Source organism: Dromaius novaehollandiae, chromosome 1, assembly GCF_036370855.1.
Source record: "Dromaius novaehollandiae isolate bDroNov1 chromosome 1, bDroNov1.hap1, whole genome shotgun sequence".
Lineage (NCBI taxonomy): Eukaryota > Metazoa > Chordata > Aves > Casuariiformes > Dromaiidae > Dromaius > Dromaius novaehollandiae.
This window is the reverse complement of record NC_088098.1, coordinates 76,077,005-76,099,380: the sequence shown is the minus strand read 5'-3', so window position 1 is coordinate 76,099,380 and position 22,376 is coordinate 76,077,005. Positions and strand designations below refer to the sequence as shown.

The 22,376-nt window shown below is 44.2% G+C and overlaps 1 protein-coding gene across 3 annotated transcripts in view; it reads right to left on the bottom strand.

Moving 5' to 3' along the window:
* ETV6 (ETS variant transcription factor 6) overlaps positions 1-22,376 on the bottom strand; it is a 140,684-nt gene that overhangs the window by 74,427 nt on the left and 43,881 nt on the right. Inside the window, exon 2 of one of the 3 annotated variants that reach the window (XM_026114104.2) lies at positions 19,998-20,127. The exons of 1 other annotated variant lie outside the window; for it this stretch is intronic. In XM_026114104.2, coding sequence (XP_025969889.1) covers positions 19,998-20,127 — 130 coding nt within the window. The remainder of the gene's footprint in view (positions 1-19,997; positions 20,128-22,376) is intronic. One more of the 3 variants, XM_026114105.2, reaches the window with a different exon arrangement.

Genomic DNA, 22,376 nt, shown 5'->3' with positions numbered 1-22,376 from the left:
CCCAGGCACCACACCAATTTGCATCGAGGCACACGTAATTCCCTTTCCCTGTGGATCCCCAAGAGATGACCCTGTCTCAAAGTGAGGCTCTCCCAGGATTCACTGGAAAGCTTTGTTTTATTCTTAATTGAACAACTCCCTCCACACAAACACATACATATTGAGAGGAAGTCAAACACAGTCTGAGTGTTTACATTTCTTTCCTGTTAACATTGCTTGCTGCAATGGACCTGTGATTGTAAATTACACTGAGGTGAAAAAGGAAGCATTTCAAGTGATCAGGGTGAGATCCCACTTGATAAAATACCAGTTACGCTCATCAGAGCCTACAAGGCAGAGTTGTAGCAGAATCCAAAGAATGGCTACCTGAAAGCATTCTTTTGCTCACATATTCCTTCCCCAGCTTTTCCGACACTGAATCTGCTGAGCTTTCAAAACTATTGCACATACTCTATGCAGCACTGTAGGAGAAGCAGACACTGTAGTGAACGAAGCGCCTGCAAATAGTTGGTATAAACACCATAAAGGCAGGGATTTAGAGTGGCCTAAGTCAATGTAATTCAGAAGATGGAAACTTCACTTGATGAAAGGAAAATGAAGGCTGAATAGCAGCCTCCTACGGGTGCGACTTAATTGTCTTCCAAGGGAAGTCACAGAAACTCCATCAAAGTGGACAAGAATGTAACAAAATTAACTCTTCTGGAGTGGGGGCAGACGATACCACCCCTAGCCACCTCCAGCTTCTATTCTCATTTCAAGTGGAAATACATGCTATGCAGAGGGACAGAGCTCAAGGTAAGACCCTAGGATGTCACTTGTAAGAGTGAAGGCTTTAGGTGGTAAGCTGCAGCCTCATCTCTCCAGTCTTTCCTTTGCCCTCACAGAACTCGCATTGCAGGAACTATTCCTATGACAGGAAGAACTACCTACAGTCTATCTGAACTCCATCATTACTAATTTTTAGTGGGTTACAGAAATCCCTATTGACCCACTATTGCCAGGAGTGAAGTATAAAATTTCCATCTTCTGCCAATCCAACAAGAGCACCTACTAGGAATCTCTGGGCTTTCCATGTGGAAGTACGAACAATACCCTTAGAGATCAGTCGTGCGGTTGTGATTTTTGTGTCCTTTTTCTACCTCATTTCCTTCCAGCACTCTTTTGATATCATGCCAAGAACAAACAGTGAGTGTGTTTAAAGCAAGAAAAAAACCAGCACAAATTAAGTGTCCTCCCACCCGCATTTTACTGGAACTCACTATCATTAAGCTGAATAGGGAGCTTGGAGTGACACCTGATTAACAATGAAAACCTTTGTCATAAAAAAAAAAAAAAAAAAAAAAACTTAGTGGAACTGTTCTGTCCTACGTGCAGCTTAACAATTGTGCTCCCACTCACATTTCCTCCTGGGGTGGCTACGGCTGCTGCCATTGCAGGATATTACCTAGATTTCAGTTCTGAGTAGGTTAAAAGTAATTCTGTTGAATTTTTTCTCAAAAATCTGATGGAAATTAGCTCTGTGTTCTTTGGGGGAAAGACAAAAGATTTGGAGTTCTCAATTTGGGAATAAGGAGGGCTGATAAATCACAGAACTGTCTGAGGCTGTGTCAAGTATACAAAGAAAGGAGCAGATCACTCTAGGCTAAGAAAGGGGCAGGCAAAAAAGAAACTGCAAAGAAATTTCTTTAGGTGGAGATTAGCTGAAGAAAACACATTAGCTAGGGCAGAAAGAGGAGCAATTTATGCAAACAGTATGTGGTATGTTGATTTAACTCATTAATTTAATGCTATCAAAGGTGGTGACACATAGAAGTCTTGAGCCCAGTGTTTACCCACCCTTTATAGTTAGATTGCCCAGCAATAAGCTTGTTACAAGGTCCCACAAAAGGCCCCATCCAAAACATGTCACCCACTTTAGGCAAATGCTAATAATTTGGTCTCTAAGCCCTTTCAGGTTGGACAGGCATTATATCTGGCACGGAAGCCATTTCTGAGAGGCCATCCTCACCTCAAAATCTATTTCTGCAGGCAATAGTGCTGCAAACAAAAATTACCAGGTGACTTAAAAAGCAGATTTAAAACAAAGCAGGTATTCCCATACTGTTCTTTGCTGTCAATTATTTCTGTGACCTGTATCTTGATTAGAGAAACTGTCTTCTTAAAACCAGCACTACTTACAGCTATGTTTAGTGTTGCCTTTAAAGTATTTCCACACAGCATTTTTGCTGGTTCCAGAAAGACAGTAATTCAAAATGCAAGTGGTAGTGAGGATCTTTCTGCTCTGAACCATTTAGTGCTCAACCCATTCTGGCCTGAGGACACACCTGAATGAATGCAGGAGTCTAGTACTGTATACTAGAAGCCTGTTTCTCCCAGGTGCTCCTGCATGCTGCAGCTCTGAGGCTGGCATGTCCCTGGCACAGGCTTCTCGGGATAGATCCTTCCTTCCTTTCACTTAAGAAGCAGTATCCTCTTTCCCGACAGCCGTAAGATAGTCCTGGCCACGGCACAAGCGTCAGATTTGCCTCCACAACGTTGTCATGCATGATCTGCATGCGGTAGGGTAAGCTAATCATGCTGAACAAAGTTCTACTTTTTGGACTTTCCACTTTGCCTATCTGTACAATAAAAAGAATGATTACACATCATTACTGATGAAATCGCTTCTCAATTTCATATCGGAGCTCTGTTTCTTGAATACCTGCACAACTACCAATCCCACGAATCTGAAACTGAGGCACAGGCCTTCAACCAAGAGAAGCTAAAAATTGCCAGAGTTGTAAAAAAAATCATATACATAAGCACACATACATATACACGTATGTATTTACACACTGATTCGGGGTCCTTTCTATCTGGCTTATGAGCCCTGCAGAATCACCTTTCCTAGCTTTTCTTTACACAGGCCAGAAACTTCCTTTTAAAAGTATAAATAAAATCTCAAATTCTTTCATTGTCACGTGACTCTACCAGCTGGGTTTTTGAGGAGAACTTCCAAAAACTGCCACACTCACTATAAAATCACAACAGAAAGCAACGTTCTGCTGGTGATCCGAACGTTTCCGAGCTCCTAAAAATCTCCTTAAGGATAAGGCCTTCTTGACAGAACCAGGCGCATAATGCACAGCCATGCAGGGGACACCAGCAAAGTATTAAAGCAACTTTAATTATCAGCCAGACAGGAGGTAGTGAAGAAAGGCCCTCTCTCAAGGGGGAAAAAATACAGATGCTACACTTGTTAGTATGTCAGATCCCTTCAGGGAACTAAATATCAGTAGTGGAATCGTCCGTAAATTTTGCAGAGAGGGTAGCTGAGACAGAGCAAGGCGAACCACCTGCATGCTTGCTCCCCTAGCCTGTCCCGTCTGAAGCAATGCCCCAAGACGTCCCTCGCTACAGGGACTGACCGAACCGCCGCGCACCCCCACTTCCTCCTCGCCGTGGCACCCGGGTGTCAGGGCAGCCGCTCGCCGTCCCTGGGCTCACACCTGTGGCCCTCGCAGCTGAGGCCGGCGCGCCTGAGATCAGCCTCAAGCTCCTGCCCCGCTGCGAAGGCGGCTCACCGCTTAGCAAACCCGCTCAAACAGATGGCCGAGATGGCAGCAAATAGCAGGGGACAGGGGCAGGGAGAGGCAAGCGAGACTTCATGGGAGGAAGGCGAGGGGGGAAGGATATTGCTGTCCTGTCAGGATGCAATTTATTTTCATTCTGCGCGGGAGTATAATGGTGCGCTGCCTGAGTGCTCTCAATAGCTGTTTTGAAGCGAACCAGGCTGGTATGTCTTTAATTTATCATTTCATTATGAAACGGTTTCCCTTCCAAGAAGCCTTCAAGTCAGGAAGCTCTGTCTGCCCACACAGGAAATTCCTTTGCAGCAACTTCCCCAAAAAGGAAATTTCCCTCAGAAGTGAGCCCAGCTCATGCCTTTGAGCAGAGCTGTTTGAAGAGGCTTTGGCATGCGAGCCCCGCAAACAGTCCCAGCTCCCGAGTGCAGCCGGCAGGCCGAGCTCGGCGGCGCTGCCTTGGCACGGGCACGCAGGGACCCGGCCGTGCTCGCGGCTTCTCCTGCGCCCCCTCCCCAAAGGCAGCCAGAGGAGACACGCTGCTGAGCTTGTCCCTGCTGCACAATCTCCCTGTTTGAGAGAGAGGGGCGCAGGGCACGCGCACGGAGCTGAAACTGCTGAGCAAAGGCAGGGGAAGAGGCGGGTGAACTGTGGGGGGAAAGCTTCCCAAACTCCTCCGATCCCCTACTTGGAAATCAGGCAGAAAGTGTGCACCATATCTTAGATCTCTTCTGACGGTACCCCAGAGTCCGCGCTCTACGCCTTCCATGCATTATGGTTTTAATTTAATGAACTTTTGCAGTGAAGATTTGCAAGCAAAGGAGGAGGGAGGGGAGGCTATACGGAGGGAAGAGGGAAACCGCATTTACAAAAATGAATCTCTCAGACATCTTGTGAATCATTAAGTGGGAGAGAGCCAAGAACATCCAAGCCAGAGTGAATAACAACATGCAGCATTTTATGAAGCACCTTAGCAAAGGGGATGCAGATCAGAAGCACTGCCAGACTTCCAGTAAGTTTTTAATTTACCAGTTCCAATCACAAGTAATACTGAAAAATAACTTTTTTAAAATGACTACGCCCAGGAACTCAAACTGTTTGGGGCAAGAGAGGAAGCAGAACTGAAATTCATATTACACATTATAAGGATGAGACAGGACCATATAAGGGGCACAGGCTGAACTGGATCTGGGAGTGGATGACAACAGGAAAACAACAGCAACCCTTTGGGGGTATGTGGGAGAAACCAGTACTAGGAAAAACAGAATCGCATATGGGGGTGATTATGATCCAGCGGCGACCCACAGAGCTTAGTCTAGAGACTCTCCTCCTTTCCCCATCAGTAGAGAAGCTTTAAAGTAGAGACTTTAAAATTTGTTTTTCAAGTGCTTCACGTGAGTGATCTGATCCTTGAACCCAAAGATCCAGCAGGTGGCTGCCTGCCTTTCCCTCCAACTCTTTCCTCCACCAGATAGCTTTGCCCTGTTCCTTCGCCAGCTCATTTACATCACTTTTTTCTAGTGCTGCCCTTGGCATTACATTCAGTGATTCAGTCAGCTGTTGTGTAAAGAGACTTTTGTCAGAACTGCTTAAAGGCAAATCCCCCCCTTAATTTTCATCCATCGCCTCTAGCTGATGAGTTAGTTATCCCCTAAAAGAGTCCTTTGCCATCACATATGCATACAGTACACATATCTGCTTGGATGGCATCCACACTGCTGTTACCATGTTCAGATACACGATAGTCAAGTCACTGGAGATAGTTAAGAGATGGATAAAATATAAAAACTGCTATACTAGAAAAGACAGGAGACCTGTGATTGTGGCTGCATAAAGAAAAAGTATAGGGGACAGAGAAGTATACAGCAACCTTTCTATGATATACTGTCTATCTCAGTCTCTGACTTCATGAGCTGTACTTGCGTCCACACCCCTGCTTGTGGTACTGACCAAATGACCTATCCCTTCATAGGTTTATCCAGTTCCTTTTAGATCCATTTACACTTTCGGCCCCACGAAACATCAACCTGCAATGATTTCTTTCATGTAATGATCCATCCTTGTTATTTCTTTTAAGTAAGTTGCCCAATAGTTTCCTTTGGTGTGCTGGAGTTACTATTTTGTGAGACACCGTGAACAAACATTTCCTGTTCACCTTCTCAATACCACGTGTGATTTTACAGCTCCATGATAACATTCTCCTTGCCACCTCATTTACATACAAAATTATCTTTTCCCCAAACTGAAGAGTCCAGGCCCCCTCTAGTTTCCCAGGAACAGGACAACTGGAAAGCAGCATGTTGTACGTAGGTTCTCTATTACAGGAAAAATGGCAATGTGAATGGGCCACCACACTGACAGTCATGAACACTGGGAAGCACTGCGTTTCCCTGGAGCGCTTTCCATAGGATCCCAGGAACAAAGCAAAACTTGTTTGTTTTGCTTTTCGTATGATACCACTTTGAGCATATTGCATCTGCATCCCCAAGCGCTGCTCAGGACTGAGCAAGGGTTTTTAAAACTTTGAGCTCTATAGGCTCATGAGCTTCAACCAGTCTGTATGTTACAACTTCCAGTTTCTAATGATATTGGTCCAAAATTATGAAATCAGTACAGAACTGCTCAAATTTGAGACTGGTGACTGATTTTTGATAAATATCTTTGCTTCATTCTGCAGTCAAGGGACATTCACAGGTTTTAAGGTAAACCCATGTGAAAATGTCATAAGCTACTCACATCAATAACTGTTTTTTGTTGAACAACCCCAGCATCTCTCCAGATATGAGATTTCCCTGTACTGTGGCCCCATATGAACACCAGGAGCTGAGCTGCTGTCTCTCAAAAGGAAATCAGAAACTATTATTAAAATAAGAAAAAATTACTTTCATCCCAATTCTGAGTGGCACTGGGAGCTGTTAATTTAGCAGGTGGACATGACTTCAAGCAATAAAGAGATGCTAGGCATTTTATTCATACAGAGAAGGATGTTGTCCCTGCTCTTCCCAAATGTCAGGATCTATGAAACCGTGGCTGTCCTGAGACTCCTACAGACAAACTATATGAGGCACGTGTAATTTAGAGCTGTTAAGACACAGGTTTTCTACCATTTTAACGGCATTTTTACTACATTAACTTATAAAATGATACAGTAAAAATGCTATAGACTGGGGGCCCAGTCATTGAAGGATAAAATTATCAATGTGAACTACCTTTATTCATAGCGGTCTATACCACTCTACTTCAGTTCCCAAAACGATACCAAGACAGTGTGTGGATTAGCCTTCACATTAGCAGTCTTCAGGAAGTGGCCCATGGAGTGCACTCTGTAAGAATGTTCTAAATGCAGCTGATTGAGCCCCATCTACAATTCTAATTTAATCTAGAATTTTCACAGCATATGTAACACTGCCAACTTTCTACACTTCAGCTGGTAAAATACTGACTGAAAGACCAGTCCAAATCTGGCCAGCTAGACTCAAATACAGGGTAGCTCTCTGGTGCCTATTTCACGCAGCTAAGGTTTAGGGAAAACATCATCCAAAGCCTACAGGGGAGGGTGTTCAGGGGAGAGGTGCTTTCCACCATCTTTTGGATCATATTTTTCTTATCATAGGCAGTAATTTCACAACTGTGCCTAAGATAAATGGTTATAACGTGTTAATTAGCTTGAAGGAAAAAGAAGGAAGAGTAACAGCATACGTGTGCATAAAACCTCTTTAAATACTTGAGCTAGCTGCTTCTCTCTGTAGGATCTGAATATCTACAAATGTGTACACAGAGACACGTGACCTATATCAGACTAAAAAAAAAATTTTTGAAACTTCTTGGCTTTGAAATAAACAACTTTTTTGAGTTGAAGGGTTTTTTGCATAGAAATTCTTGCTGCAAATGGTGGGGTACCAGGAACACTCTCTGTGCGAGGAGCTGTGTTCTTGGGATTATTCTGGGCTACCTGGATTCTCTCAGCAACCTCCCAAGAAAATCGTAATTACTAAGAACTCCACCGCAACACTGCCTATCCAACGAATTTGAAAGACATCCGGATTTACTTCTTGGTGTTCTGTTGAGCTGAATCAGATGCCAAACTTTCTGAGATTCAGCCATCATTTTGCGCATAGCGATAATGGTGTGGCAAGAGGCCAGCAGCAAATACTGCCTCCTTTAATGGCCCAGCTGCTTCAGATCTGCCCATCACAAATACAGCTACTCTTCTACACTGTTACCTTTGCTGTCACTCCCAATCCCACTGCTTATTTTTCATTTTGCATTATGTTAAAACTGAGAGAGGGTGTAAATATTAGCTGGATCAGGACTGTAAATGTTCCAGAGAGCGCTGTCCCTTCTTTGTATTTTGCTGACCTCTAGGGCTCCAAACTTGAACCCGACCTTGAACTTCTGCTGCATGTGACCCATTCACCACCACCCCACACTGTGCATTGTGTCCCGAGAACAGCACAAAGTGGAAGCAGAGAATGACTCCCACGATTTAGTTATGCTCACTTTCAACAAGTGAAAACCACCAAACAAGCTGCAGAGCACTAATGAAACAAGTGATGAAACATTCAACAATGATGATATATGTCACCACTGCCTATTAGTATTCAAAGCACATTAAAAGAAATACCTCTAATAAAAACATCAAGGTGCCTTAAACAATTATACACCCAGCAACACAGTAATGACTACCCATAGTAATGCAGCTATAAGCCCAGAGGTAAGAAGACTACTAAGGAAGTTTCCAAGGAAGTGAGATATAAAGAAGTATGACACAGAAAAAAAATGGGGAACAAAGAAGTATCTGCGTACAGAGGGGTTTTTCTGACAAAATGCCTTCGCTGAAGCACAGAGAGGAAGTGAAAGCCAGCAAGGAGGTTAAAAACTGAAGGAGACAGATTGCTTGGAAGAAATCACAACGAAAGAGAGAATAGGAAGGAGGAACTTTAATACATAAAGGGAGATTTCCCCCACTAGGAAATACACAAGGACACACTCAAGCGGCAGAACTGAAATGAGTAACTGGTTTGTGGACCGGCAGGACGAGGGCGACTTCCTTCTGCACTACCCAGAAGGAGGAAGTAGAAAGGGAGAAATTCTTAGTATTGCGTAAGCCCAAAGAGGCACAGTCGCTCCTTCAGCTCTCTTCCCACAGCCATGGTTCGAACAAGTAGAAGCACAGCATAAACCTACACATATACCTATACATACATGTTCTGGATAAAATCCTGGCAGCTCTGAAAGCTAGTGAAAAAACTCCTATTGATTTCAGCAGGCCCAGAAGGTCACTCTCTTTTTTTCACACTGCAAGTACCTAGTAAGATGGCTTGATGAACCATTTCTGGTTCGCCACAAATGTTTTCATTTAGACTCATGCGATTTTACACAAGGGTAGCTCCACAGCTGTGCTTTCTGAACTCTCCTTTATCGTGACGATGATTATTATTATTAGTGCCCAGGGTGGCAGGACTTTGAGCTCCAGAATCAGCAAGGAGGGAGGGTTTAAATATCACAGACTCTCTCCACTGGCTTAAGTTGATGGAAACGTTCTTTAAAGCTCAGCATCAAAGCATTCACTTAATAAGCTGGAAGCCTTGGTTCTTGTGCCAGCAGCAACCGCTCCCCATAATTAATTAATACTGTATTAATTGTGCCTGTTCCGTGGGCCTGCTGAGGAGGTGCAGAGGACCTGCACCCACAGATCAACCTCCTCCTCGGCGCAGCCCCAGCGCATGGGAGGGAGAGGGCGAAACTGTGCCAGGTACTTGTGGAGGGAAGCCCAACACGGACAAGGCGTTCGAGAGGCTCTGCGAGCCCACAGCGAGGAGCATCCGGCCCCGCAATGACGTTTTGGTGAACGATGAAGGAGAACGGCATGGAGGGATCTGCCACCAGCTGCGCCCTCGCGCAATCTGCCCGGCTCAGGGCCAGCTCAGAGCACAAGCAGGGGGGCCCAGAGCAGGGGCCCACAGCAGCTGAGCACCCTGGTGGGGAGGGCTTGGCCAGAAGTCAGGAGATGCTGTGAAATCACTGGGAAGAGAAAGGGGGAGGAGGAGGAGAGGGACACCTAGGAAAAGTTGCGCCCTCGCCCTTCCTGGGGCTTCGACCGCGTCACGCGGAGCAGTTGCACACGGCAGGAAGGGCCCCGGGGAGACGGCGCTCCGCCACGGTCAAAACGAGGGAGCAAGCTCACGGCAGAAAGAAGAGGCTCTTCCAGCGCTGAATGTCATGAAGGAGCAGTTTCGCAGATATGTTTCAGGACTTTGCTAGAGATACCTGTCCCTTAGCAGCTGCACATGACGTTTCTGCGCACAAGCAGGCGCAGCAAAGCCATCCCCCCCCAGAGGCCCACGCTAAGGTCGAACTGCTGATGAAGGGCATTTATTAGGTGGACTCATCTCCTATAAAGCAATCGAACTTGTGGACACATGTACAAATTTTCAATTATAATCTGAAAGACAGGCACAGCTGGCCTGAAATCTAACATGATTTCTAACGCATTGCACCAGATTTACTCCTCTCTTTAATTTTTGTGTGAGTAAAGAGTTATTTGCTGGCATTGTTAAAAGAACTACTTAAAAGAACCATGAAAAGCAGGACTAGTAAGGGAAATCCAAAATCAGAGACCTAAAATGAAAAATACATGAAGAGGAAACAGAAAAAAAGGGAAAGATAACACAGAAAATTCTGAAGGTTTAAAAACTAATACCACAAAATTGTCCCAGCAACTTAGTATAAGTTTAATGTCTAACTATGAATCTGCTATCAGCACATCCATTGTAAATGTAAAAAAAAAAAAGCAGTTAAAGATCATGCTACTTATTCTGAGATGACAAAGCACCTTAACAAACTATATATAGAGAGCAAAGCACTAAAATGCAGGCACATAGCAAAAACATTATGAATTCTGCTTAAGGGGGGTAACATTTAATCATGAGGAAGGCAAATGCAGTTTACAGTGTTTACCACATAGAATAGTAGGGTTTTTTTTCTTTTACAGTTTTGTGAGAAAGGCAAGCAGAAATGAACAGACATCTAAACTTTATATAATTCAATGTACTGTCTTGAATAAAACTTTAGTCACCGTGACTAGATCCAGATTTAAATCTTAATTTGTGGATCTGGAGAGCCAACGGGTGCCAAATCCAAGACGCTGATCCTATCCTGTCTCTTTCTTTCAAACTGCTGAAAGAAAGGGTAAACAAATCTCTCTACATTTTTAGAAAATATAAAGGTAGCTATTTATAGCTGCATTTATTGGAGCTGCTTCCTTATCAGGAAGCATGTAGCTGGGAATTACTGTCTGCCTACATCGGAAATTCTTTCAGAGACACAAAAACCCAAAAAGGAAATTTCCCTTCAAAAATATTCTGTGTTTTTTTGCTGCTGGTGGGCTTAAAATAAAAAGTCAGTGCTCTGACCAGGTCACAGCCCCTTCGGGAGGTCTGTTCTGCAAACAAGAAGCTTTAAGACACCTGAGGGAAACATTAAAAAAAAAGCTTCTGGAGAACTGAAAGAGGGAGTGCTGAAACATGTAAGTTATGAAAATAAAGCTTTTCTCCAGGATGCTGAAATGCTGCATTTTCAGAACCAGCACTACAGTATTTTCCTCTCAGCCGTGCATGTTCTTAGAGCTTATCCTCACCAGAAAGCATTAGCCAAATTTATCACTCTGGCAAAGAGCTAACTCCCACAGCACTAAGAAGGAGTAGCTTGTTCAGACCAGGCCTTTGCTGTGTTCAGTATGGCGTCAGCCCATCGCGACTGAACTCCTGCCCCTCAACTCACTGCTGCCCCCTCCACCTCCAAGGTGTCCACAGGCAGGCATCCTCCAAAAGCCAGTGAAACTATTGCTTTTCCTTTAGGCAGGAAGACAGATGCCAAAAGCCCATACTGGGGTTCCATCCCTTCTGCATGCCACAGCAAAGACCGTGCAGAAAATGGATAGAATATTGTTTTCCCCAAGGAGATAGGTTTATTCTTTTCTAGCATGTGTGATATGGTACTACAAGTAATTATGAGCCTCGGATAGGGAATCTGCAGCCACGAGGAGCCCCTCAGTAAATCCTCAAAAGGGAAGACTGACACTGCCTGCAACCCAACACCAGGCAATTCTGAGGGTTTTGCTGTACAAGGAGTCCTTCATCCTACCCCTCCCCTGATTGCAGCACATCCCACTCTAAAGGCAGGAAGGATAGGTTGGTTAATCACTGGAGATGTTAATTTCATTTTAACTTGTCGTGGCTTAATTTAACGTCTTCATTTTCTTGTCCGTGTAATTGCCATAGAGCTACCTGACCCTGCTGCCAGTGCAGAGTGGATACTTTTTTCAGTGGGGTACAGAAGTATACAGAGATGGAAACCAGACAGGCACATGCAGTAAACAAAGCAGGAAGCTCACTACTATTCCCAGGGCACAATTTTTGTATGCAAAGACTCCTAACCAGAGATTTGGAGCTGAGCAAGTATTCTAATGCTTTGACTCTCAAAAGCCAATCAATGGTGACTGTTTTTTAACTTGCAATACCACAAACTGTATTTCTATTAAATATATGACTAACTCTTAAGTTCCTAAATGCAGGTCACTGCTACTTTAAAAGCATGTGCTAGTCCAGCACAAAGCCAAGCTTACATGAGGAGTGGCTCATGTCTGCTGTAAGCACAGAGGGCTTTTTTTTCTTAGCTAGGGTGTACAAGCCTAACTACCTTAACAGGAGTTGTTAATACCAGTTTATGAGCAAAAGTGGGACATGGGGGGGGGGGGGGTGAGGATTTCAAATATTCTCTTTTTCTGTTCCACACCTAGAGTGGAAGGTCAGTGATGAAACACCTGCCACCACTGCCTTGCTCCATTCAAACACCTTCATCCCATAAAAGAATAATGTTGCACAAGCACCCTGAGCAGTGAGTTTTTCCACACCCCTCCCAAGTATCTTTGGAAAATGACCTGAGAAGAAGAGGCTCTTAGCTAAGGTCTTGGACTGGGCCTCCAAAAGTGGACAGATCCGTATTACCAAAAATTTCTTCAATTGCAAATCACTTAGTCCTTCCGCTCCAGCAGTAAAATGGGGAGTTGTAAAACGGGTGTAAAAACTTCTCTGCCTAATGGAGATTCTGTCACATTATATGTTAAGTGTCAGAAAGGGTACCAGCACCAGGGAGAGAAGACACACAAGTACAGCAAAAGGGAAACCCAGTCTCTCAAAGAGGGTATAAAATACTTGCTTCCTCTGTGCACGTGTGTGGGACCCGTTGCATTAATCCCCAGCACCTTGAAACTGCAATAGGTTTCTTCTCACACATTATGTGGCCTCTAAGTGCAGGGCAGTGACATCCTCTTCATACATTCAGTGGCTGAGCTCTGTTTTTTTATTACAGGAGTGGACACAGCATGCAGGATACATTGTTTCCACAGGGTTTTCTGCAACACTTTTGTGTTTTGCTGCAAGGCGCTCACCACACAATGGTTTGTTATTGTTGAGTTCCTTAGTCATGGCTTACATGCAGTTTCTCTTCTGTATTTGCTTTAATTGTAGGGTTATTTTTGAATATTGGGCTCTTTACAGTGATTTTATATCTTTAGAAAAAAAGTGGAAGCATTTGTAACATAAAATACAAATGTAAAAACCAAACACACATTTGGGGATGGAAAGAGAAAAGCAAGCTAATTTTAGGTTCACCAATCTTGTCCCTTTAAGACAAAGCTGAAAAATCCTTCAAAACCCAGCAATGCCATAAATGTCCTGCTGCTTTTGCTTCTTATTCCTCCCCACACTTTTCAGGGGAATTCCACAAGGGATGGGCTTGAATCCCACATTAAAGTGACATTGCTCCTTTCCCCTCAGCGCAGAGGTGAGTCTGTGTTTTGAAGACAGAAAACCCTGCAGTGAAGCTTTCCAGGAGCATAACAGACTGGTTTAGTACCACTGGGACTGCTATGCTGCAAGCTCTCTGGGCCCTGAGACACAGGTCTCTCCCTTGGCCACCGCCGTGCTGCTTCGCAAGCTCCCACTGGGACGGGAAGGCTCTCCTTGTCAGTCCAGGAAACCACAGCATTAACTAGGTCTGGATAACAACCAAGTAGAAAAAAAAAAAAAGTACTGTTCTTCAAAACACACTCTCAAGAAGAAGAAACCAGCTCACAACACCGACCCTTTGCAACAGATTTTTCATATTTGATACAGATGCCTCTGCCACGGTGACTAGACAGCAGTAAGCAGCTAAAAAATTTAACTCATCAACTGTTTACATCAGGGATGACACAACCAAATGGGCCCTGAGTCAGACCTTGTAAGAAGGAGCTACATTCCCCACAGGTGATGAGCAAAGACCATGCCTGGAAAAATTTAAAGCTTTTCCATTTAAAGGCCACAGCTTTTCCCAGCTGGATCACTAATGACGTCCCACTCTACCCAAGCCACTGTGTTCTGAACGAAGTTCTTTCAGATAGAATAGCCACATCTATATGGCCAGCCATGGGGAAAGTGAATCCGAGACCATGCTTGCCACCCATACAAATTGCTAAAATCTGTAGATGTGCTAAAGTCAGGTAAATGCTTCAGGCTGCTTTTGGAACAGGCCAGGAACAGGTAAGAGGTGGGTAGAGATAACCAGTGTCTCCCTTGTTCATTCCATCTGCCTAACCTAACAACTAGATGTAATCCATAATCATAATCGTAATGGAGCCAGGCCCAGTCACTTCACTAGTATTGAGCAAAATAAATCACCGAGGCTGACAGGACGGCTAGCTAGTATTTTGCAGTCCAGCCAGTTTGTCAATAAATTATTACAAATTGCAAATTGTGCCTAAAGACCCCAGAAGAAATGTGCCCTGCTATGGTAGGCGCTCCTATACAGAGTGAACAGACTGGCCATACCCTCAACAGCTCATGATTCTAAACATGCAAGAAAAGTCCATGGTGGGAGAAGAAGATTAAACATACAGAGCAAACAATTGAGTAGTACAACTGGGCAATAGCAAACAGCACCACTGTTCTAATTTGATTTTTTTCCCTCTTCTCAGTGGATAGCAGTTGATGAGGAAAGAATTAGCTTTCCAAAGAGAAACTGAAGTGTAAGATAAGAAGGAGATTAGGAGGAAATGTAAAGTATATGAAGGACAGTAAGAGGGAGGAATAAGGCTGAAGTGGCCAGACTGTCAGAGAAGAGCAAAGAAGGGTCTGGAAGAAGGCAATCATCTGAGAAAGAGGCTAGTCCAGATCCTGCTAAAAATCAGTGGGAATTTAATCACTCATTTCAGTGGAACTAGGATTAGTCTCAGTCATTAATTTAACATTCTGGCCATCTCTCGCACTCCCTTTGTCTTATGCAGCTTTTATTTTATTTTCCCTGTATGTGCGTCAGTCAGTTTTGTTCCACAAAGATCCTTCCAAAGCAAATATTTTTATTGCTCACTGCTCTAAATGTGGCTTAGGGTGAAGGGCTTTTTTTTCCCATCTTACTACATACTTGCAGTTCAATGCATTGAATATTCTAGTAACTAAATAACAATACACTTAATGCTTGGAAGTGGCTTTTCCAGCTGCTAGCCAAAATTGTAGAATAATTAACAGGTGCCAAAGGATTAACAAAAGGAGTAGCATAATTAATAGACAGTATATGGAAAAAATGGATCCTTGGCAACCGTGACAGTGTTGTTGTCTCCTCCTCCTTCTCTTAATTGTTTCCTGCATTCCTTTAAAAAAAAAAAAATGAAAACAGTTGCCCTTAAAACCAAAATGATGCATAAAAGCAACAATGCATGATCAGGAGCAAGAAACACCATGAACTGTTTTCAGCTCTGCTAAATGCCTTACCTTAAAGAACCTGCCCAGTTGAGCAGCCCTTCAACAGCTCACACCGCCATACTGCTTATATGCAGACTTACAGGTTTCACAGAGGGCTTCTTTCCAGAGGGCGGCACAGCTAAGCTCGTAAAGATGTAGAACCAATACAGAGCCACTGAACTGGTCTCCACTGAGTCAGAATATCAAACACCGATATAAATAGGCAGGCAGAAATATGCCTATGAAGCACTCACTAAAAGTGAAAGACTTTCTTTAATATAATCATTGTACAAAATTCCCTCTGATTCAGTGCATATTAATAGGCACAGGGAAGGGTTCTTATAACCATCTCTCTTAAATGTTGTACCTTCTGTCCAGTTCCAGGAACTTTTTACCACAAGTTATTGACCAAAGCACCAAATGAGTAACCAATGACATTGTACCAGACCAGACAAAAGTGTTGTTTTTAATGAAAAATAGAGAGCTTTCTCCCTGCGGTAGTATGGAATAAGTTTTCTCAGAGAAAAGGGGTAAAGGGGTAGGCAAATAGTTTTAGGGCTTTCAACTATTTCAGCATTCTTCATTATCACAATATCTGGGCAGTCACTTAACTTATCTTTGCAACATTTAAGAGTCTTTGCACTCCTGTTATTTTCATTTTACAGTGGAGAAACCAAGACAAAATATCCAAGGCCGCAGAAGGCACCAAGGGCAGAGCCTTGTGTGAGAGCTGAACTTGCTTCTCCTGAGCCTCTGCCACCAGCTGAACTTCCCAAACTCCCTACCTGATGTTACTGCAGTCTGGTGCAGATCAGATATGCCACAGAGCTACCACAATGTATACACCAGGGACAAGGATTGAACTCAAAATCACTGTGCTTTCTGCCTACATACCTAAAACAGGGGAAAACATGTTCTCCAGCTTCCAGCTGATAACTTATTTACAACACCCCAGTACTCAGTTACTAGGAAAGCAGTGGATGAGTATGTTCATAAGTACAGGGCAAAAGTCCCTTACAGAGAAGTACAGTATCAGAAAAGGTGTGAGTTATCAGAAAATGACCCTCACTATCCCAGATCTTTAAAGTTACAACTGATTACATCGTAATTCTATGCTACAGGAGTAGGGCAGGCTGGAATCAAAGCAGTCGATTAAAACAAGGAAGTGTGTGAAGGGGAAAAGTGTCTTCACATCACCGCCAGGAAGAGGAGGTTCTCTCTATACTGACCACAGAGAAGGAGGAGTGCTCTGTATGCTTGTAGTAAAGAGGGATCTGCATCCCACTCTCTTAATCTTCGCGTTTCTCATTTTTTCCAATCTCTGAATCAAATCAGTCTGGCAAAGCTGAGACCTATTTGCTCATCAAACAGTGGGGAATGATTTATTACAGGAAAGGAAATTGTTCTATTAATTGTCCTGATACTATTGATTATTATCACCTTTACAGTGCTCCTAAAATATGAGAAACAGTGAAATTTCTAATAGTAAGGCATAAAACACAGTCTGAATCCACAGAGCTCACTTCATCAGGGACATAGGTTTCTAGTTCTACCTTCTTCCACTATATTTGATTGCCACCAGAAGGCTTGGGCCGACCACTGCTCTCAGTTACGTCTGTCTATAGCATAGCTCTGGAACTTGTGAGTCAGCAGAAATGAAAACGTAAGGTTCAGGCCTGAACTCTACCTTTGTTTCAGTAAATGCCCTCAGAACGTCATGGAAAGAGAGACTGACTGGAGGCCTGCTTGGCCATCAGCCCTGCGCGTGGCTGCAAAAACTTACCGCATTTCCCTGTTGCACTGGAGTGAGTGAGGGTGGAGGGCGGTTATTATGCTTCACCTAATCAACAAAAAACAAAATAAGGCCAGAACCAAACAAAATCTCAGATTTAAAAACCCTCAGACTTTGAGGATCTAGACCCAATCTTCATATATAGTACCACAGTCTGAACTACGATTTAGCTACTTTGCCTGACTTTTAAGGCAGTTCAGATTTAGGCCTGAAGCTGTCTTTGAGACACATCTCCTTAAAAAAAAAAAAGGGGGGGGGGTCCATGCAGAAATTGCAAAATCCCATGTTCATACCTCTTAAACCTTATGACATGAGATCCAAAAGGTGCTTATTTATTTCTGTACTTGATATTAGGAAGACCATTCCTGGAATATTATCTCCAGTTCTGTTGTCCCCACTTTAAGACATTTGAAGTGGGAACTGTTCACAAGAGACGACACAAACAGAATTTGAAATCTGGAAGCTATACAGAAAGACTGACAGCCTTAAGAAGCTCTCTGCCTATCCAGTTTAGCCAAGAAAAGGTTAAGAAGTGAATTTATCCAAAAGCACCTTTATCAAGAGTAGTCTTTTGACAATATTTAGCAGGAAAGGCGATAATGAGATCTAATAGTTGGAAACTGAAGCTTGACTAATTCAAACTATAAATAGGGCACTTAAAAAAAAAAAAAAAAGCAAATAGGGAGGATAATTAAGCATTAAAGGAACTTATCTAGAAACCTTATATCTTCCCCATCACAGAAGTCTTAATATGAAGAGCAGAAATCTTTCTGCGTAACATGCTGTGTAGCTCAAGCAAGTTTACAGGCTTAAACACAGAAGTTACTGAGTGAAGTTCTGTAACTCAGGATATACCAGAGATATATGGTCTCTCTGCCCTAGCTATGAATCTACATACTTTAAAAAGTGGTTCTAAATGAGACAACATTTGGGTGAATAATTATTACGTACTGAGCTACAAATATTATCCTGCCATGAACTACAACTACTAAGGCTATGTGAACGTGCTCCATGTTGTTTTTATATATATACATGAGACACTGACTGTGGAAGAATATTTCATAGATGTTTAATGATTAATCTTCTGTGTTTTTACACTACAACAAGTCTGACTGGTGTGGAAATATTACCGGGAGGGAAGCCTCCTTGCAAATTTTAAAAAGTGCCAGTCAAAAAACTAAGGCAAAAGGTTGACTCACACCTATAAACCATTGCAAAAAAAGTTTTCACTGGAAGGAAACCTTTTGCACTTCACACTTTGTCTAGCATGCTGGCTAGCTGATGGGAGGGAAGCTGGTAGTGTAACATGGTACCCCCTCCCTTTCATACCAAGAGTCTCTGCCATCCAATCTTGTACATCTGTTAGACCCAGCTGGGAAGGCAATAAGTAAGTGGAAAACCAGCAATGATCTTAGCTGTGGAGACGGCAGACAGTAGCTCCCACAGCAGAAGTAAAAGGAAAGATGAATTTCTTCAGTATTGACTGAAGTGGTGAGGGGGAAAAAGAAAAGTCGCTGGGTCTGAAACCCACAGAGGGGAGAGAAACTGCTTCTGTGTTGAATTGTTAGTCTAAGCTTTGGACAGAAGCATAAAAACGCACTGTGGCAGCAAGCACTCACTGGGCTGAGGAAATAGGCCAGCAGCCACGAACACCAGTAAGCAGCTTCTGGGAACTCCAGGACAGCAAAGCAGTGGCAGACCCAGTCAGTAATGCTACCCGTTCGCATCAGAAAGCGCATCAAAGGTACAATTTGGGCTATGTGGCAGCACAGGCAGACGAGAGCAAGAGGCAGCAGCAGGCAAAGACAGGACTGCGCAGACTGCCCTGTGGGCAAGAAGTGACCTTGGGGCAGTTTCAGTCACTGGCCAGCAAGGGGGGGAGGCACAGCGTTACAGCAGTGCTGGGAGAACAGTCTGCATCCAGAAAAGGAGTGTGCCTGAAGGACAGCCAAGGACAGGGATGAGAAGACCTGATGATAAAACACGGTCATTTTTTAAGAGAAAGACTGCTTTGCAGACCACTGCTTCTCTGAAATCCCACACCTATTTGTCAGATGGCACCACGCAGAGCTACATTTGCCCCTGGCCCTGTTGCTCCTTGTATGACAAGTCGCACAGGAATGGGACACCTGACAAAAGTTCAGTTAAAATTCTCAGTTTACACCACAACCGTTTCCTTTCTAAAGAGGAAAATTCCACTCTTCCTCATCCCCATTCTGCCTCACTAATTCACCTCTCACTGGCCAACAGCCCTTGGCCTTTCCTATTCCTCAGACACTAAATCATCCCAGCAAGGAAGTGCCTGGCTCTCGCCTTGCCCTCAGCTCCAGTTTTAGTTCCAATGTCAGCAATGTGCCCTTCCTCCTTTGCAGCATCCTTCTGTGCGCAGCCGAGCTCCTTCTCCCTTCTTTGCCGCTCCGTATGCCTCTGTCGGCATGCAGGCTCCATAGCAAAGAGCCCGGGCACCAGGAGCATTTAATACTGAGCCCCATAAGCAACCTGAAAAATACCCACAGCACAATCCCTTGCCACAGTCTGTGAAACTCGGCCCTCACGCCACAGCACAGCACTGAGTGATCCCTACAACGCAGATGGGGCCATCGTGCTTCCCGTCAACTCTTGCATTTCTCCCTGTCACGGGAAAATAAGCCAAATCCATAGAGCCAGGAGGCAGAAAAAGTTTGCGCTGTATTTCTGAGTAATTTCCTCTGTTCAAAAAGAACACTCAGAAAAGCGAAACAGCTAGAGCTTTAAAAAAGAGAAATGGCTAAAGCCAGGGGGCCTCCCCGCTCTGTGCCATGAACGGTGCCCTCCCGCCTCCCCGGCTGAAAGACGGCCCTGAGCCTCCCCGCGGACACTCACGCAGGTGCGCCGGCAGGCGGATTGCGTCTTCCTCCATCCTGATTGCTCGAGGCACTGGGACATGTAGTGGTGACGAGGAAGTGTAATTTGGTACCGGGCTCGCTGGAGGTGTGTACGAAATTCTTTCCTGCTGTTAAAAGAAAAGAGGGGGTAGGTGGGGGGGTGGGGGAAGAGAGAGAGAAAGAGAAAGAGGACAACGTGAACTTTGGAGCAGAGGTGTGAAACGCAGCCGTGGTGGGGGAAGTGGGTGGAAGGACGGAAGCGTGCACTCGCGGCGGGGGCGAGCGGCACTAGCTGCGCACCGGCTGCCCAGGGAGCCACAGCGCGCGGCGCCGTCCGGCCGCTTGCTGGCTCGCTCGGCCCAGCCACGCTCCTGTCCCTACGCACTCCAAGCCCGGAGCTGCGGCCAGGGACTAGAGCTTTCCAGGCGACGATTTGAATTTTCAAAAGGTCCAGTCAGTTTCCAAGGGTTTTCTCAGAAATTTGCCGAGGGAGGAAAGGGAAGTGACATGCAAGTGGGGAGACTGAGGGGGGTCTGTGTCAGTGAAAATCCGACAGCAACCCTGTTGTCTGTGCGCATACAACTTACGACGTGGAGCCCTGAAAACACGAGACCAAATACTAACAAAACCGTCATGAATTGAGCATGATTATTAAGAATTTAACACTTTGTACCTTCAGAGCATTTTACAGACATTAAGTAATTAGTTCTGACTTCACTAAAGAAAATGATGCTCTATTACTAAAAACTACCCTGTTTACCATTGTGTAGTGCAGTGCTTTTCTTCTGGCCTAAATGAGTTATTAGCAGTTTCTTTGAAGTAGTTTAACTTGCAACCAAGTAAGTCAGCATACAGAAAGCAGCTAAGCAAGGACAGTAAAACAGAGTTGAAGGGCAATTTGCAGATGTTGCATTAGTTTCGTAATTGTCACCGTTTGTTTTTTACTTCTGAAAATGTCTGCCAAGAAATTTCAGACTGAAATTTCATCTGATCCAGCAGGAAAATTCTTCCATATTCAAAGCATGTACTCTAATCACAACACAGATTATACCCTTTGTAAATAAACATAGCCACAATTTTGCAGGAGCATAAAAAAATCATTATCCTATGTTTCCAGGAAGGCAAGGCATGTTATTCCCAAGGCTGTGCTGTTGACATTTAATGATGGCAGGGCAACCAGCATGAACATAAGCAAAAGGAGCGCTTTTGCTTCAGTGTTTTTTGCAGGAAAGCATAGGTGCAGTTCCCCATGCTCACCCTGATCTCTGGCAAATGGAAAAGACCAACTCAGCGCTGGAGCAAAAGCAGGTAATTACTTCCATTACAACCAGCGTTATCACGGCAGCATGACAAGGAATTAGGCTGACGCTGATAGAGGCACTTGCTGAATATAACACTAGCACCCCAAACACCAGCACGAAGAAGGAGACACACGTACAGTATGAGTAAACAACAATTAAATACAGAAAAGCCGAAAACCCTTGAGGGACGCTAATTGCTCAGGAGCTCACCCAGAATCTGAAGTTTTTCCTCAACAGCTGGACTCTCCCCCGCTATACTGTAACCACCCCTGCTGACAGGCACAGCAGAAAGGAGAGGACTGAAGGCATGTGGAGAATGAATAGTCCACCTTAGCACTAACTGTTCTGGGTCCCACAGAGTGGGAAGACAGGACTGGTTCACTCCACCACCACTCTGCTGCTCTTCTGTGAGTACAGTCTCTGTGGCTCTCAATTCAGTATTTTTTAATCAGAAAGTTTTCACTCCTTTCTCTTTTAATCTCCCACGATGCCCTTTAACATATTATTGTATCCACTCAGCTTCCACTCATCATTGTCCAGGTAACAGTAATCCATTAGGTAATATAAATGTAGCTTTTCTAATTAAAAAGCAGGGATGTTCATTGAGATATGGTGAAAAATACACCTGTGGAGCTACAAAACACTCTACTTTCAATTTATGCAATTTATTCCCTGCCCGAAATGGCTGACTCCATGCTTCACGTTCCAGAGCGGCCACCTCTCCATGCTCGGAGCAAATTCGGTAGTCTCACAGGCAACTTGCACCTTCGCATCACTGCTGCATGCACTCCTGACTAGCAACAAGACCAGCCACTTCCTAGTGCTTTCTGCTGTGATCCACAGCTCAGATAATCGAACCACATTGCAGCTGCTCGTTTTGTTTACTGAATGAGGTATTTATAAAAAGAGGAACACTCCTGAAACGTAGCCACACAGATGCCTGCTGCTGCAAACAGGCGCTAGAGGACAGATGGAAGACCTGAAGTCCTTCTTCCCCACAAGAGCGCAGGGTGCAGTCCAACTTCAGGCTCCATTTCATGCCAACAGAAATACTGAATCACCACTGCAAGGATGGG